The 15,199-nt window shown below is 43.8% G+C and overlaps 1 protein-coding gene and 1 pseudogene across 1 annotated transcript in view; one reads left to right on the top strand and one right to left on the bottom strand.

Annotated features, from left to right (window-relative positions):
- SYNE1 (spectrin repeat containing nuclear envelope protein 1) overlaps positions 1-15,199 on the top strand; it is a 621,543-nt gene that overhangs the window by 41,367 nt on the left and 564,977 nt on the right. The window contains exon 2 of the mRNA XM_060240915.1: positions 3,347-3,408. Coding sequence (XP_060096898.1) covers positions 3,347-3,408 — 62 coding nt within the window. The remainder of the gene's footprint in view (positions 1-3,346; positions 3,409-15,199) is intronic.
- LOC132589152 (U2 spliceosomal RNA) lies at positions 3,977-4,178 on the bottom strand (annotated as a pseudogene).

Here is a 15,199-nt window from a genome sequence, read left to right as displayed (position 1 = left end):
GTGTTCGCACGAAACTACGCCCAGGGACCCAAGTGGGTGGCGGGTCGGGTGTGGCAGGTAATTGGGACCCACCATTACGAGATAGCCACGGAGGGGGGCCAGACCCTTCGGCGGCACACTGATCAACTGCGTCGCCGCACCTTACCGGAAGTGCCAACTGACTTGGAGGAGGCATCCCCCGGAGGAGAGCCTGCGATGGGTCGGCCGGAGACCATCGCGCCGGCACCGACCCCGCTCACTCAAGAACACTCAGGACCGGCGGAGCCCGAGCAACCCCCAGAGGTCGACCTACGGCCCGCAGCAGCATCGCTCCCCGAGGAGGCTCCCGCCGCCGAAGCAGCGCCTACACCACAAGCCGCCCCCAGACGATCAACCCGGGAGCGCCGGCCGCCCGCCTACCTAAGGGACTATGTTCAAAGACTAGGGGGGGAGGGGTGTAGTGTATCGCTAGGATGCCATTACGATATAACGCAAGGACGATAGACCAAGCAAACGCGGCCATGTGCAGAGGCGACTGGGCTGCCCCCAGGCGACTCCGCACAGGGCGCGAATCACCCCGCCCATCACAGGCTGTGGCGGGAAGTTTAACTGGCCAGGATTGGGCTGGCCAGCCAGGGAGGTTGTTCCGGGATATTGTATATAAGTGGGGCCCGGCCCGCGTGTTCTCTCTCTTGCAACGTGCTCCTAATAAAGAATGTTGCCCTACTTGCGTCTCCCGTCTGAGTACGTTACAGTGCTATCTATGGTACTTCATGACAAAGTGTTTTTTGGAACTGAAAAGACCCTTGAAAGCATTTTGTGATACAATCAGAAACTCTACAAAGAGAAAAACGTTTTTTTAAAAAATCAATTGGGTATACCCAAGCCCTTGGGTTTGTTTCAAGTAACTTTTAAAATTTCTGCCTATTGGTTCAAGTAACTTTTTTTGATTGCTGCCTCTGAATCCACTCTTAATAATTTCAGTTTCAAACTATACCCTTACAGGATTTTTGAATTATGAACATGTCTGCTTAAATACTTCTTTTCTAGAATTTCTACACTTCTGAAAGGTTTATTCAGTAGTTATGCTTCCAGTTTCCTGACATTCTTACTACTTTTTCAACTCTATATATACACTCATAAAATATTTATTTGTTAGATGGTGTTCTCTAGATCAGGGTTCCCCCAATCCTGTTGATCATTTGGCCTCTTTGGGACTTTTGAGAATAGGTAGTGACACAGTCCAATCTCAAAACATTGAGAGATCCAACAAAATAATAGGAGGTTCCAAAACAAGTATGGTCCTGTGATGAAGACAGCTGTTTCCAAATGAATGCTACAAGTTTGGTGTAGTGGTTAAGTGTGCGGACTCTTATCTGGGAGAACCAGGTTTGATTCCCCACTCCTCCACTTGCACCTGCTAGCATGGCCTTGGGTCAGCCATAGCTCTGGCAGAGGTTGTCCTTGAAAGGGCAGCTGCTGTGAGAGCCCTCTCCAGCCCCACACACCTCACAGGGTGTCTGTTGTGGGGGAGGAAGGTAAAGGAGATTGTGAGCCGCTCTGAGACTCTTCGGAGTGGAGGGCGGGATATAAATCCAATATCTTCTTCTTCTTCTTCTACTGAGAGAAAAAAATGATGCTTCAGGCTTGTCTGAAACACCTCCTACTCCAGTGAAGTGGAAGAAAGCCAGGCTTGTCTATTTGTTTTGGAGAAAGATGCTTTGGGAAAGAATCAAGTGATCACCAGGAAACTCATTAGCAGATATCATGGCATCCATGAGCACCATGTTGGGGATCTGTGATCTACATGACAGGATTAACTTCCCTCTCTGTGGGCTTCTTCCTCCTTATCAGGCATTAGGAACAAGGCCATGAGTGAAGGCATTGTTGAATCTATTCTGAATCTATCCTGTTGAATCTATGCATACCAGGTTTCTGTCCAAAGCAAGGGGAGGTTTGAGCAATTGTTGGTGAAGGTCTATGGTCCATCCTCGTGGCCTGTTTCTTGTATTTGTTGTACAAAGTGGATGCTATAATTTTAATGATCTCTGTTGTTAGTTTGTTCTGTTTGCCCCTTCCTCCACAAAGCAATGGTCCCTCCCGTTCACTGCTCTTTTTGTTTCTCCAACCCAGAACAAGCATTTCCACATTATACTTAGGAAGGCTTAGATGTTCAAAAACAAAACAAACATGGAACTAGGGTAAAAAAGAGGAGAGGGAAGTGTTACTATGACAGGATGGGGCAATTTCTGCACTGGTATAAATAGACTGAATTTAATATGGCAATATAACCAAATCATGATAATAATTATGTTCTAGTTTTATCAAGGTAGTTGCTACTATGTTTTTCATAATGCAGGGTTGTAAGGACTTAACACTTGCATGATTACCTGTGCCAAGTAAGAGTTACCTTGAAGAGATCAAATTAAAAAAAAATCTTTTTCCTATATGCCACAAATTATGCATATGTAGGCAGTTGGGCTAATACTCTGTGGTTATTTTCAAGATATTATTTACATTACAAATATATATTACTTATATTTATATTACTTGTATTATTACTTATAAATGTAGTTTGTATATTCATTTATTTTCTCGGTCAAAATCATGTGGTCATCTATTACCGGCTCAGTAGACTGTCATTATTTATTTCTTTAGAGTTCTATCCCGCCCTCCCTGCTAAAGCAGGCTCAGGGCAGTTTTCTATAGATTCTGTCTTGTTTTCATTTTAATAAAATAAAAATTAATCAATTAACCCCAGAGACAGAGTCAGAATTACAGTCATTTCATTTGGGTCTTTGAGTTTTCTACTCAATGCACAGTGTGTGTCAAATATATACCTAGCATGCGTATCTGATCATATTGCCTTGTACTGTGATCCAATCTTTCAATGATATGACCCTTTATATATAAACAGATATAGAGAATGCAGCTGGTCATATTTTAAATCTCTCTGAATAGCTGCCAGTCACATCATATCCAAAATGTTACATCGTATTTACAGATTTATTTATTTAAAATATTTATAGCCCACCTTTTCTACAAACAAAATAGCATATGCTGCAGGACATAGATGTTAGAAGTGCCCAACAAGTTAAACCCAATGCACAATTATAATTAAGAGTTAAAAGCCAATATATATAGTTCACATTGCTAGAACAGTTTACCCTACACCAAATGTCCCCTGGAACAGATTGGTCTTTGAAGCTTAAAGTGTTTTGTTTTTCTTATCTGTTGTAAGCTGCATTTTAGAGCTACATAGATTTACATTTTATATCTGTATCCTAAAGATCTGCCCTGTACTTTAGAGTTAGAGCACTGTGTCTGGAACACCAGTGTAATATGTTTTTGTTGTTGTTCTTTTCAGATGAGCAAGAGACAGTGCAAAAGAGGACTTTCACTAAGTGGATCAACACTCATCTGGCCAAGGTAATATCGACACCAATCCTAAACTGTAGGGTTACAAGCACTGTATTGGAAAATGCTGAGAGATTCTGAGTGAGCAAATAACACCTAAGTGTGCCATGTTGTAATAATGAACACCACTTCACTTCAATGTACTATTAATCCAAACTCTCCATATTTAATTAAGCAATTTTCCCATATACATTCAAATATATATCTATAACAGCTAGTACATAATCAGTAGTATATCTGATTAGTAGTATATCATAAGCAATGTTCTCTCTAAGCTGCAGAGTCTTGTGACCAAAAATTCTACTTTTTGAGCTACTGTATTAAAGCTTTGAGCTACTGGCATTAAAGTTGTCAGCTACTGCATAAATTAGTGTACTCTGGGTTCATTCTTCCTGAGCTAAGTCAAAAATGTGTGGGCTGGAGATTAAACATCTGTGAGCTAATTCACGCTAACTCAGCTTAGAGCGAACACTGCTCATAAGTAAAGTGACTCTGTGCAGTTAACTATTCCATATTTATATAAAAAAGAACTATTATGAATGTATCAAGTCCACTTAAATCACAACAACGAAATAACTCTTGTGTTTTCATAAATCCTGCAAAGAAAAAATCTTATCAGTAGAAATGTAGAGATTTTGAGGTAACCTTCCTCCCCACTCCATTCCAGTTCTCATGTCCAAAAACCCATTTAATACTCCTCACATAGTGAACATATCAGATATTAAACTGATAAGAACAGGTACTACACTTGATCCTAGCCAAAAAGCAAATTTTGAGGGTAGAGTTTGGGGAGTGTATGACATCACTTTTGGGCAATGTTCTAGGAATGTCCCCCATTGCCCAGGCACCCTCAAATGATGAGATGAGACAGCCAAATGTGGGTCCAACTAGATTTTATTTGTTTATTTAAATATTGAAATGGCTGGTCTCTGTCAAGACTTATTCTAATAAACTAAAGATTTTGAGGGCAAGCTGTGCTAGGCATCCATCACAGATGCCTTTTGGATAGTTTGGATAGTTTTTCCCTGGCTCTGAACAGCCAGTACATTTGTTGATCACAACCTGCAAGTCGCTGTGTGCCAAGAGGTGCCAGGCTTCATCTGCATTCCTGATGTGCTGCATGACTTGTACCAGGTTCAAAAGATCCCACTCAACATCAAGAATGCTCCTTCACAGTGCACTCAATCACAAGGCATGTGATGGCCTGTGCTAGATACCTCCCCCCATGCTCAGAGCCTCATGGTGTTTGTCAATTAACCATACCTATCATGAGCAAGCTGTCCTATTCCTTCCAACTAGCTGTGGTTTAACTGGTTTATAACCAGGCCTGTTTAATTTAAACACCCTCACTATAGCCAAAGGAGCAGGAGAAAAAGAGCTTTGCACCATCAATATGGCACTCCCCCCCCCCTCACCAATTCCTTTCAACCTTGCAACAGCAACCAGCTAATCTCATGCTGTCCCTTGGAAATTTGTGTGGGTCAGCCACAGCTACATGCTTGCAAGAGAGAGGACAGAGTTGAATAAAAAGCTGCATGCTTGCCTCTGCTGGTTGCTGCTTGAAGAGCACTTGGTGTACTTAGTCAACTGATCAAAGCCACCAAGTGTTACACCGTCTTTCAGTTTGCAAAAATGTATTATAAAGATTGTGTACAACACATAATAAACAATACAATAATGATAGAGGCTGGCGGTGCTAGGGCCTTTTAAAGTAACAGAAAGCAGAAAATTCACAAGGTGGGTGCTCCTGAGGAGTGTAACTTCAACGCAGCCGCTTTCTTAAAAAGACATCTCTCTAGATTTTGATGACATTTCAATTCTTTCTTCAGTTTGACGACTTAATTATTTAGGAACCCTGTTCTACATTCTCTAATCATAGCATTAAGCTTCTCATTTCAGTGTGAACATCGAGCCCGGCAATAGTGTCTTAATTTATGGCATTATTTGCTGTGAATGTCTCATCCTTATGGTCAGGGGTCATTTTGTAGAAATGGAGCTCATTAGCATAATTTATTAGCATATGCCGCCCCCCACCAGCCAACAGCAACCTGACGCAAGAAGGGAGAGCCCTGGGCGAGCAAGGCCTGCTTGGGTTGGCTAGAGATCCAGCCAGCCCAAGCAGGCCTTGCTCACCTGGTTCTCTCCTTGCCCCCCTCCCCACAATCAAAAGGCCATCAAGCCACTTGCCACCCAAAATCACATAAGAAGTGGAGAAAGGGTGGTGTGGGTTTCTCCAGGAAGCCCCAAAAACCAGGGGATCCCCTGACTCCATATGCAGATTGGCATTCCTAAGCCCACTTGCAGCAGAGGGTGGAATACAAATAAAATAAAAGTAAATAATGAGGGCTGCTGGGGGCATGGCAAAACTCCTAGTGGCTGGCTGACTGCCCGCTCTCCTAATCCAGGGATTGTTATGCAGTTGCACCTACTATTCAGAGGACAAGGTAGGTAGGTGGGGAGGAGGGGGGCATCAGAAAGGTTCAGGAGCTGTGCTCCTGTGAGCTCCTGCTGAATTCTAGGCCTGCCTATGGTTAAGAATTTATAAACAGAGAGAAATTCTTAGAACATCGCTATACAGAGCATTTTCCAGTCATTTTTTTCTCCCATTCCTCAGTGGGTGGGGGACTGAGGCCAAGGACAGGGGTTTACCTGCTGCAGGCAGTGAAGTGACAAGCCTAGTCTAATTATATATAACTTCAATTTTATTCAGTGGGGCCTACTCCCAGAATTGCAGCCATGTAATGCCAGTTTTTAACACAGTGAAATGTATGAGAACAGAAACCAATTATTATATTCATATAGGGTTGCCAAGTCCAATTCAAGAAATATCTAGGGACTTTGGGGGTGGAGCCAGGAGATTTTGGGGATGGAGCCAGGAGACAGTGGGGGGTGGAACCAGGAGCAAGGGTGTGACAAGCATAATTGACTCCAAAGGGAGTTCTGGCCATCTCTCGGCTTGGCTTCGCGAACGAAGATTTAAGAAGGGTGCAGTAGTCCATGTCTGCTGCAGGCTCGTTGGTGGCTGACAAGACCAATGCGGGACAGGCAGGTCCGGCCACAGTGGCTGCAGGGAAAAGTCTGATTTGGGGATGGTGCTGTAGCAGTGCGATTTTTCCTCAATCTCCTTTTGTCCTCAAGACCAGCTATGCGTGCGTTCTCAAAGGAAGAGACAGCCTGGTGGATGGTGTGCCTCCATGCTTTGCAATCTGAGGCTAGGTCAGACCACTGGTGATGGTTGATGCGACAGGTGCCAAGGGATTTCTTCAAGGAGTCCTTCTACCTCTTCTTTGGTGCCCCTCTATTTCGATGGCCAGTGGAGAGTTCGCCATACAGGGCAATCTTGGGAAGGCGGTGGTTTTCCATCCTAGAAATATGCCCTGCCCAGCGCAGCTGCATCTTCAACAGCAGTGCCTCGATGCTGGTAACCTCCGCCCGCTTGAGGACTTCAGTGTTGGTCACAAAGTCACTTCAGTGGATGTTGAGGATGGTGCGAAGGCAGCGCTGATGGAAGCGCTCAAGGAGACGCAGATGATGACGGTATAAAACCCACGATTTGGAGCCGTAGATGAGGGTTGTCATCACAACCGCTTTGTAAACATTGATCTTTGTGCCTTTTTTCAGATGCTTGTTGCTCCACACTCTTCTGTGCAGTCGGCCAAATGCACGGTTTGCCTTTGCCAGCCTGTTGTCAATCTCCTTGTCGATCTTGACATCTGAGGAGATGATGCACCCCAGGTAGCTGAACTGCTGGACTGTCTTCAGAACTGATTCACCCACAGTGATGCAGGGAGGGTGATAATCTTCCTGGGGTGCAGGCTGGTGGAGAACTTCTGTCTTCTTCAGACTAACTTCTAGGCCGAATAACTTGGCAGCCTCTGCAAAGCAGGACATCATATGCTGCAGAGCTGATACCGAGTGGGAGACGAGTGCAGCATCATCAGGAAACAGTAGCTCTCGGATGAGTTTTTCCATTGTCTTGGAGTGGGCCTTAAGTCGCCTCAGGTTGAACAGGCTGCCATCGGTGCGATAGCGGATGTAGACACCATCGTCATCATTTAGATCTTCTGTGGCTCTTTGAAGCATCATGCTAAAGAAGATCGTAAAGAGAGTTGGCGCGAGTACGCAGCCTTGCTTTACACCTGTGCTTATTGGGAAGGGCTCCGAGAGGTCGTTGCAGTGTCTGACTTGGCCTCGCTGGTCTTCATGTAGCTGGATGATCATGCTGAGGAACCTTGGGGGACATCCTAAACGTTCCAAGATTTGCCACAGGCCTTTCCTGCTAACGGTATCGAAAGCTTTGGTAAGGTCGACAAAAGTCACATATAGACCCTTGTTCTGTTCCCTGCAATTCTCTTGGAGCTGCCTGAGAACAAATACCATGTCGGTGGTGCTCCTGTTAGCTCTGAAGCCGCACTGGCTCTCTGGGAGGAGTTCTTCTGCAATGGTGGGCACCAGTCTGTTCAGGAGTATTCTGGCAAGGATTTTGCCTGCGATGGAGAGCAGGATTATCCCCCGGTAGTTGGAGCAGTCTGACTTTTCCCCTTTGTTCTTGTGTAGGGTGATGATGATTGCATCGCGAAAGTCCTGTGGTAGTTTGCCTTGTTCTCAGCAGGTGACAAGTACTTTGTGAAGTGTGCTATGTAGTACTGTGCCCCCATGCTTCCAGATCTCTGGTGGGATTCCATCAACTCCCGCTGCCTTGCCACTTTTCAGTTTCTTGATGGCTTTAATAGTCTCTTCTAGAGTGAGGATCTCATCCAACTCTGTTTTCACTGGTTGAGGTGGATTGCTGAATCTTGAACTACGCGGTTGGCACTGAAGAGAACCTGAAAATACTCCGACCATCGGTTCAGTATGGATGCCTTGTCTGTGAGGAGCACTTGGCCGTCTGCACTACGGAAGGGACTCTGAGCCTGATATGATAATCCATATACTGCCTTCAGGGCTTCGTAGAACCCTCTTAAATCACCAGTGTCTGCACACAGCTGGGTTCTCTATGCAAGCTTGGTCCACCAATCGTTCTGAATGTCTCGAAGCTTGCGCTGGAGGTTGCTACATGCAGCGCGAAAGGTTGCTTTTTTCCCAGGACAGGAGGGCTGAGCAAGATGTGCTTGGTAGGCAGATCTCTTTTTCGCCAGTAAATCTTGGATCTCTTGATTGTTCTCATCAAACCAGTCCTTGTTCTTCCTTGTGGAGAACCCGAGGACTTCTTCAGAGATCTGCAGGATGGTAGTTTTTAGGTGTTCCCAGAATGCTTCTGGAGAAGGGTCTGTGGGGCAACTGGGGTCCTCAATTCTTGACTGGAGTTTTGCCTGGAAGGCAGCTTTAACTTCGGCTGACTGGAGACTGCCAACCTGAAACTTCCTCCGAGGGATACCTCCTCTCCTGGGTGTGGGTTTAAAGTGAAGACGGAGATTGCAGCGTACAAGACGATGATCTGTATGACATTCTGCACTGGGCATTACTCGGGTGTGTAAGACATCTCGAAGATCTCTCTGGTGCACCAGAATGTAGTCGATAAGGTGCCAGTGCTTGGACCGTGGGTGCATCCAGGTTGTCTTCAGACTGTTCTTCTGCTGGAAAATAGTGTTGGTGATGGTGAGCTGGTGCTCCATGCAGAATTCTAGCAGGAGGCGCCCGTTGTCATTGCAGTTGCCAATGCCGTGTTTGCCAAGTACTCCTTTCCAGGCTTCCGAGTCTTTACCTACTCTGGCATTGAAGTTGCCAAGGATGATCACCTTGTCCTCTGTAGGGGTCTTCCGTACGAGGTTGTGTAGATCAGCATAGAACTTGTTCTTTTCTGCAGGATCTGCTTGAAGGGTTGGGGCATACACACTGAAGTGGGAGGCGCATGGACATGATGCGATCTGAGTGACCTGTTGGCAGGTTTTCGAGTTTGGAGGCAATGGAGTTCCTGACCATGAAGCCAACGCCAGAAAGGCGGCTCTCAGCCTTTGACTTACCTGACCAATAGAGAGTATAGCCAGCACCGTGTTCTTGAAGACTACCTTCCTCAGGGAAACGGACCTCACTGAGAGCTGCTATGTCGATATTCAACCTGAGAAGTTCGTGGGCAACTAGAGCAGAGCAGGGCGACCACTGTTTATTGTGTCAAGTATGGTTCTGATGTTCCAACGCGCAAGCTTTAGTCTTTGCACACTTTGTGAGGCAGGTGCATGCCTTTTCTTTGTTGTTATTTTTTGACCACAAGTAAGGATGCCCGTTGACTGTGGCTTGCCAACTGTGGGGGGAGGAGACGAGCTTTGTTTAGGCCACCTTTTCTAGGCCCCTCTCCGTGTGGAGCAAGCAGTGCTGTCCATAGATAAGGCTGCTTGATCGTTCAGGGTGCTGCCGAAAAAAGCTTTCGTCTTCGGGTCAGCATCAGGCGACCAATACCCTGAACCACCTACATGCAGGATCGGGACTGCGGCTTCCAGTGGCACCTTCCACCTGCCATTTCGCCCCTTGCCATCGCTGCAGGACTTGGTGTGTTGTGGGTTGTGCATGTGGATATGCCCTTCAGGCCTGCGCAGAGGAATTTTTAGGTGAAGCGCAGTGTGCGCAGTACTGGCTCCACCCTTTCACCTGGGGGTCAACTGCCATGGCCCAGTAAGCCGGGACGCCGGCAGCGAGTCCTCCAGGTGGTAGGTGTTACATTAACGAGCTCTATCTGCCCGGGTTTGATGTTAGAGTTTTCCTTCTCTTAGGCTGGCGAGGTTGGTGGGCCCAGCCTGCCCATCCGGTTATACCGCCGGACATTCGGTCGCACCATGACGTAGCAAACTCTGTGAAAAACGAGGGGGGGGATAACCAGCGAGAAGGTGTTGCCACGGATGCAGTAATGCAGGAGAGGCCATTGCAGTGACCATCTGCCAGGCATAGCCAGACAGTGACCACGCGGCATTCACTACACCGAGAAAGGAGAGGCTATGTATTGCGCATACACTTTCCCTGGGGGGGCAAGATACCCAGAGGGAGCCCACCCCCCCACCCCACCCCAATCTGGCCATCACATTTAAGGGGACTGCACACCTTTTTAAATGACTTCCTTCCATAGGAAATAATGAAAGATAGGGGCACTTTCTTTTGGGGGTCATAGAATTGGACCCCCTGATCTAATCCTTTGAAACTTGGGAGTTATTTTGGGGAGAGGCGCTGGATGCTATACTGAAAATTCGGTGCTTCTACCTCAAAAAAACAGCCCCCCCCAGAGCCCCAGATACCCACGAATCGATTATCCATTATTTCCTATGGGAATAAGTCTCCATAGGGAATAATTGAGTTCCCAGCAGACATTCCCCTCCCCTCCCCCCGCTTTCTAATGACCCTGAAGCGGGGAGAGGGTCTCTAAACCAGGGGATCCCCTGCCCCCACCTGGGGATTGGGAACCCTATATTCATAAGAGAGATTGTTTAGTTCTTTATAGCAGGGCTGGATCCAGTTTTTTGTGGGATAGAAAATAGGTAACATTTTCCACAACTTCTAATGATCTAATGACAAACTCTCCTTCACAACCACAACAGCAATTGTTAACTATTATCAGTAATGTTTCCTCTATAATTCTGAACAGGAAAATAAAAAGGAAAGAGGATACTTTGATTTACTTCTACTTCATTTATGTTCATTTTCTGAAAAATAAAAGAAGTAGTTTTTAAATGTACTAACTTAAGTTTGACTGCATTTCTCCAACAATATGTGAGATGTACTTTTAAATGCATTCTTAATGCTAGATTTACATGAGTTTCACATGAAAGTTATAAAAGCAAAAGTGAAATGAAAATGTTGCTAGACTGGTTTATTACCATTGTTCAATTGTCTGTTCTTTTAACAATTTTAGGTTTGGGTTCTGGTCTATGAGGGTTGGCAGGTATTGGGATAAGGCTGGGGTTGGCTGGGTGACTATGCTCGGCTAGATGGACTTGGGCCAGATGGCTTTGGGCTGAGTTTGCATTTTACAGACTTGGAGTGAGGCTACGATGCATACAGTTTGGACTATCACTCTGGGACTGAAATAAGACTGTTAAAATAAAAGATTTAAGATCTGGAACTATTTGCAAGAGCACAAAATCAAGGAGAAGTGGAAGGGGGTAAAAGTGGAGTTTTTGGAGTTAAGAGCTAGCAGAAAAGTGCAGAAAAATAACTGATGTTTGAAATTCTTGTGACTTTGAAAAAGAAACCCAGCCATAACATAGCTGCAGACTCTTAACACGACACAGGAAGTGACATTTTATAACAATCGTGGGATCTACAAGCATCGAGAATGAGACTTAACGACCAGAGAGTCAGGAAGTAAACACTGAAAGAAGAGGAATCTTTAAGCAGCTGGGTCTTCTCTAGAGCCAGAAACCATAGAGAAACATCGGCGGCCATTAAAGAAAGGTCAAAGGTTTTGCATAAAATAAATTGGAACTGGACTTAAAAAATTTATAAAACCGACACAAGTTATCCCCAAAAGGTATAATAGCTTGGATTATTTGTTTGAAAGTTAAAAATAAGCCCTAGGGGGAAAAGGAAAACTTTTTTAAAAAGGGGCTTGGAAATATTGTGGCCGCCATTTTGGAAAAAATAGGAACTTTAAAAATTAATGTCTTAAGCTAGGAAGCTCAGAAGACAGCGATTTTGGGCTTGCTGGAAAGGGCAGGCTCTAATCTATTGAAGTCTGCCATCAGATTGTGGATTGGTGAGGTCAATTTAAGAACCCATTTTATGCAATGGGAGGACAGTGATGTCTGATCAGAAGTTGGGACCAAGGCTTACACGTCTGAGAGCAGCCTCGGTGGGGGAAGGAAAAATGGCTAAGCAAGTTCAAGAACAATTGGATGCTATGGAGGCAAGACTGGTGAAGGTAATGAAAGATTTAATAACTGGAAGTGAGAAGAAATTAACTAAAGAAATAAACTCCAGTGTTGAGGAAGTCAAGAAAGAGATTAAAAAAGAGATTGATGATCTCAGAAAAGAGTCTCAAACAACAGCACAGAAGACAGAGGAAATAGAAGTTAAAATTAAGGATCGAGATGCTACTATTAAGAAGATGCAGGGGAAAGCAATATTACAAGACTGTAAGTTAATGAAAAATATGATTCGCCTAAGGGGGGGGGGGGTGTGCCTGAAAAAGACCAAGAGGATCTAAAGAAGTACATTGCTACAATTATTGCTGAGTTTATGGGAGATGACACTGAGGTGATGGGACATTTGTGTGACTATGTTTACAGGGTCAACTTAGAATTTGCCAGAAAGCGCAAGCTACCAAGGGATGTGGTAGTAAAATTTACTATAAGAGATATGGTGGGAAGGATCTTAAGTCAACAATTTGAGAGCCAAATGGTTGTGGAGGAAAGCAGAGTAAGGATAATGAAGGAGTTGCCAAGGAAGGTCATCAGTGACAGAAGACAGTTCAAGAAATTGGCAGACAAGTTAAGAGAGAAGGGAATAAGATACAGATGGATTCTAACTGAAGGTCTTAGCTTTGAGTATAAAAGACTGAGAATGACAATAGTAGATACTCAAGGTATAGAGAGGTTTTTTGCGGACAATAAAGAGTTTGGGGGTACAGAATAATTGAAGAATCATTATGGATTACAAATTAATTTCTTGGAATGTAAATGGACTTAATTCACCACAAAAAAGAAAAGCAACCTTCCATTGGATTAAAAAACAGAAATGTAATATAGTTTGTCTACAAGAAGTACATATTGAATGAATGGATTATAAATTTTTATGGAATAAATCTCTGGTGAAGAATTTTTTTCATTGGCTAAAGAAAAAAAAAGGGAGGTTTTTTTTTTTTACATTAAAAAAGAATTGGAGCCAAACATTATTTTTAAAGATAATGAAGGTAGATTTGTTGCAGTGGAGGTGTTTATGAATGAGAAAAAGACTTTGTTATTGGGATTATATGCTCCAAATGGGGCGAAAGATGCCTTTTTAAAAGACATTATGCAACAACTAGACCAAGTGACCTATGATCAAGTAATGTTAATGGGAGACTTCAATGGAACTATTAAGAACTCTTTGGACAGGTCTAGAAATAAATTAAAAAAAAAATAGATGGAAGCTGCCAAAGTCATTTTTTGAACTAACAAAGCAAGAAAGTCTGGAAGATATATGGAGAAAGTTTAACCCTAACATGCATGATTATACTTTCTTTTCAGCAAGGCATAACTCCTTCTCAAGAATTGATATGTTATGGTTTACTAAGGATCTGGGACTTATCACTAATAAAATAGAGATTCTTCCGAAAATAGGTGCAGACCACAATCCATTAATGTGTTTAGCTAAAGAAAGGAAAAAGGTGAGAAGATGGAGGCTAAATGAAGATTTATTGCAAAGAGTAGAAATAGTGACATCACTTGAAAAAGAAACCAAAGCTTTTTTCCAAATGAATGAAAATCAGGATGTTAAAATTCAGACCATATGGGACGCATACAAAGCTGTTATGAGAGGAATATTAATTACATTGAACAATAAAGATAAAAGAGCCAAAGAAAAACAATTGGTGGATTTACAAAAAGAAATAAGTAAAAAAGAAAACGAATTGAAAAAAAGACTGGGGAAAAAGAAAATATTACAGGAGATTACAATTTTGCAGAACCAGTTGAGACACTTATTGAATAAAGAGGTGGAGTGGAATCTAAAAAGGCTACAGCAGAAGTCTTTTGAGGGTGCTAACAAGCCGGGGAAATATTTGGCTTGGCAACTGAAGAAAAAAAAGGAGAAAAAATTATAAATAGAATTATTTCGGAGGGTAAAGAAATTGTGGATCAAGCCGGAATTAAAAGGGAGTTTTACAAATGTTATGTTAAACTATTTAAAGGTCAACAAGTAAATAAAGAGAAGATAGAAGCATACCTGCAAAGAATAAAAGTGAAACCCTTAAAAGAAAACATGGAAGTCAATGAATGCCAAGACTCACACAAGATTTGAAGGTTTTTATAACCACCTCTCTAGAGCAGGGTGGGAAGTAGGACTTCTCTGTCAGGAGATAGTTAGCTGCTCTTTACTTTCAGAATATAGGGCCAACATGCTTGAACCCCTTTCCAAGATCTTGCCTCACTAACCTGTTACAGTTCTTTGAGGGGGTGAACAAGCATGTGGACAAAGGGGACCCAATAGATGTTGTTTACCTTGACTTCCAGAAAGCTTTTGATAAAGTTCCTCATCAAAGACTCCTTTGTAAGCTCGAGAGTCATGGAGTAAAAGGACAGGTCCTCTTGTAGATTAAAAACTGGCTAATTAATAGGAAGCAGAGAGTGAGTATAAATGGGCAGTCTTCGCTGTGGAGGATGGTAACCAGTGGGGTGCCGCAGGGCTCAGTACTGGGTCCCATGCTCTTTAACTTGTTCATTAATGGAGTTGGGAGTAAGCAGTGAAGTGGCCAAGTTTGCAGATGACACTAAATTGTTCAGGGTGGTGAAAACCAGAGAGGATTGTGAGGCACTCCAAAGGAATCTGTTGAGGCTGGGTGAGTGGGCATCAACGTGGCAGATGAGGTTCAATGTGGCCAAGTGCAACGTAATGCACATGGGGCCAAGAATCCCAGCTACAAATACAAGTTGATGGGTTGTGAACTGGCAGAGACTGACCAAGAGAGAGATCTTGGGGTCGTGGTAGATAACTCACTGAAAATGTCAAGACAGTGTGCGATTGCAATAAAAAAGGCCAACGCCATGCTGGGAATTATTAGGAAGGGAACTGAAAACAAATCAGCCAGTATCATAATGCCCCTGTATAAATCTATGGTGCGGTCTCATTTGGAGTACTGTGTGCAATTCTGGTCACCGCACCTCAAAAAGGATATTATAGC

This window comes from Heteronotia binoei, chromosome 1 (assembly GCF_032191835.1).
Source record: "Heteronotia binoei isolate CCM8104 ecotype False Entrance Well chromosome 1, APGP_CSIRO_Hbin_v1, whole genome shotgun sequence".
In the NCBI taxonomy this organism is placed as follows: Eukaryota; Metazoa; Chordata; class Lepidosauria; order Squamata; family Gekkonidae; genus Heteronotia; species Heteronotia binoei.
This window is presented reverse-complemented; position numbering and strand designations above follow the sequence as displayed.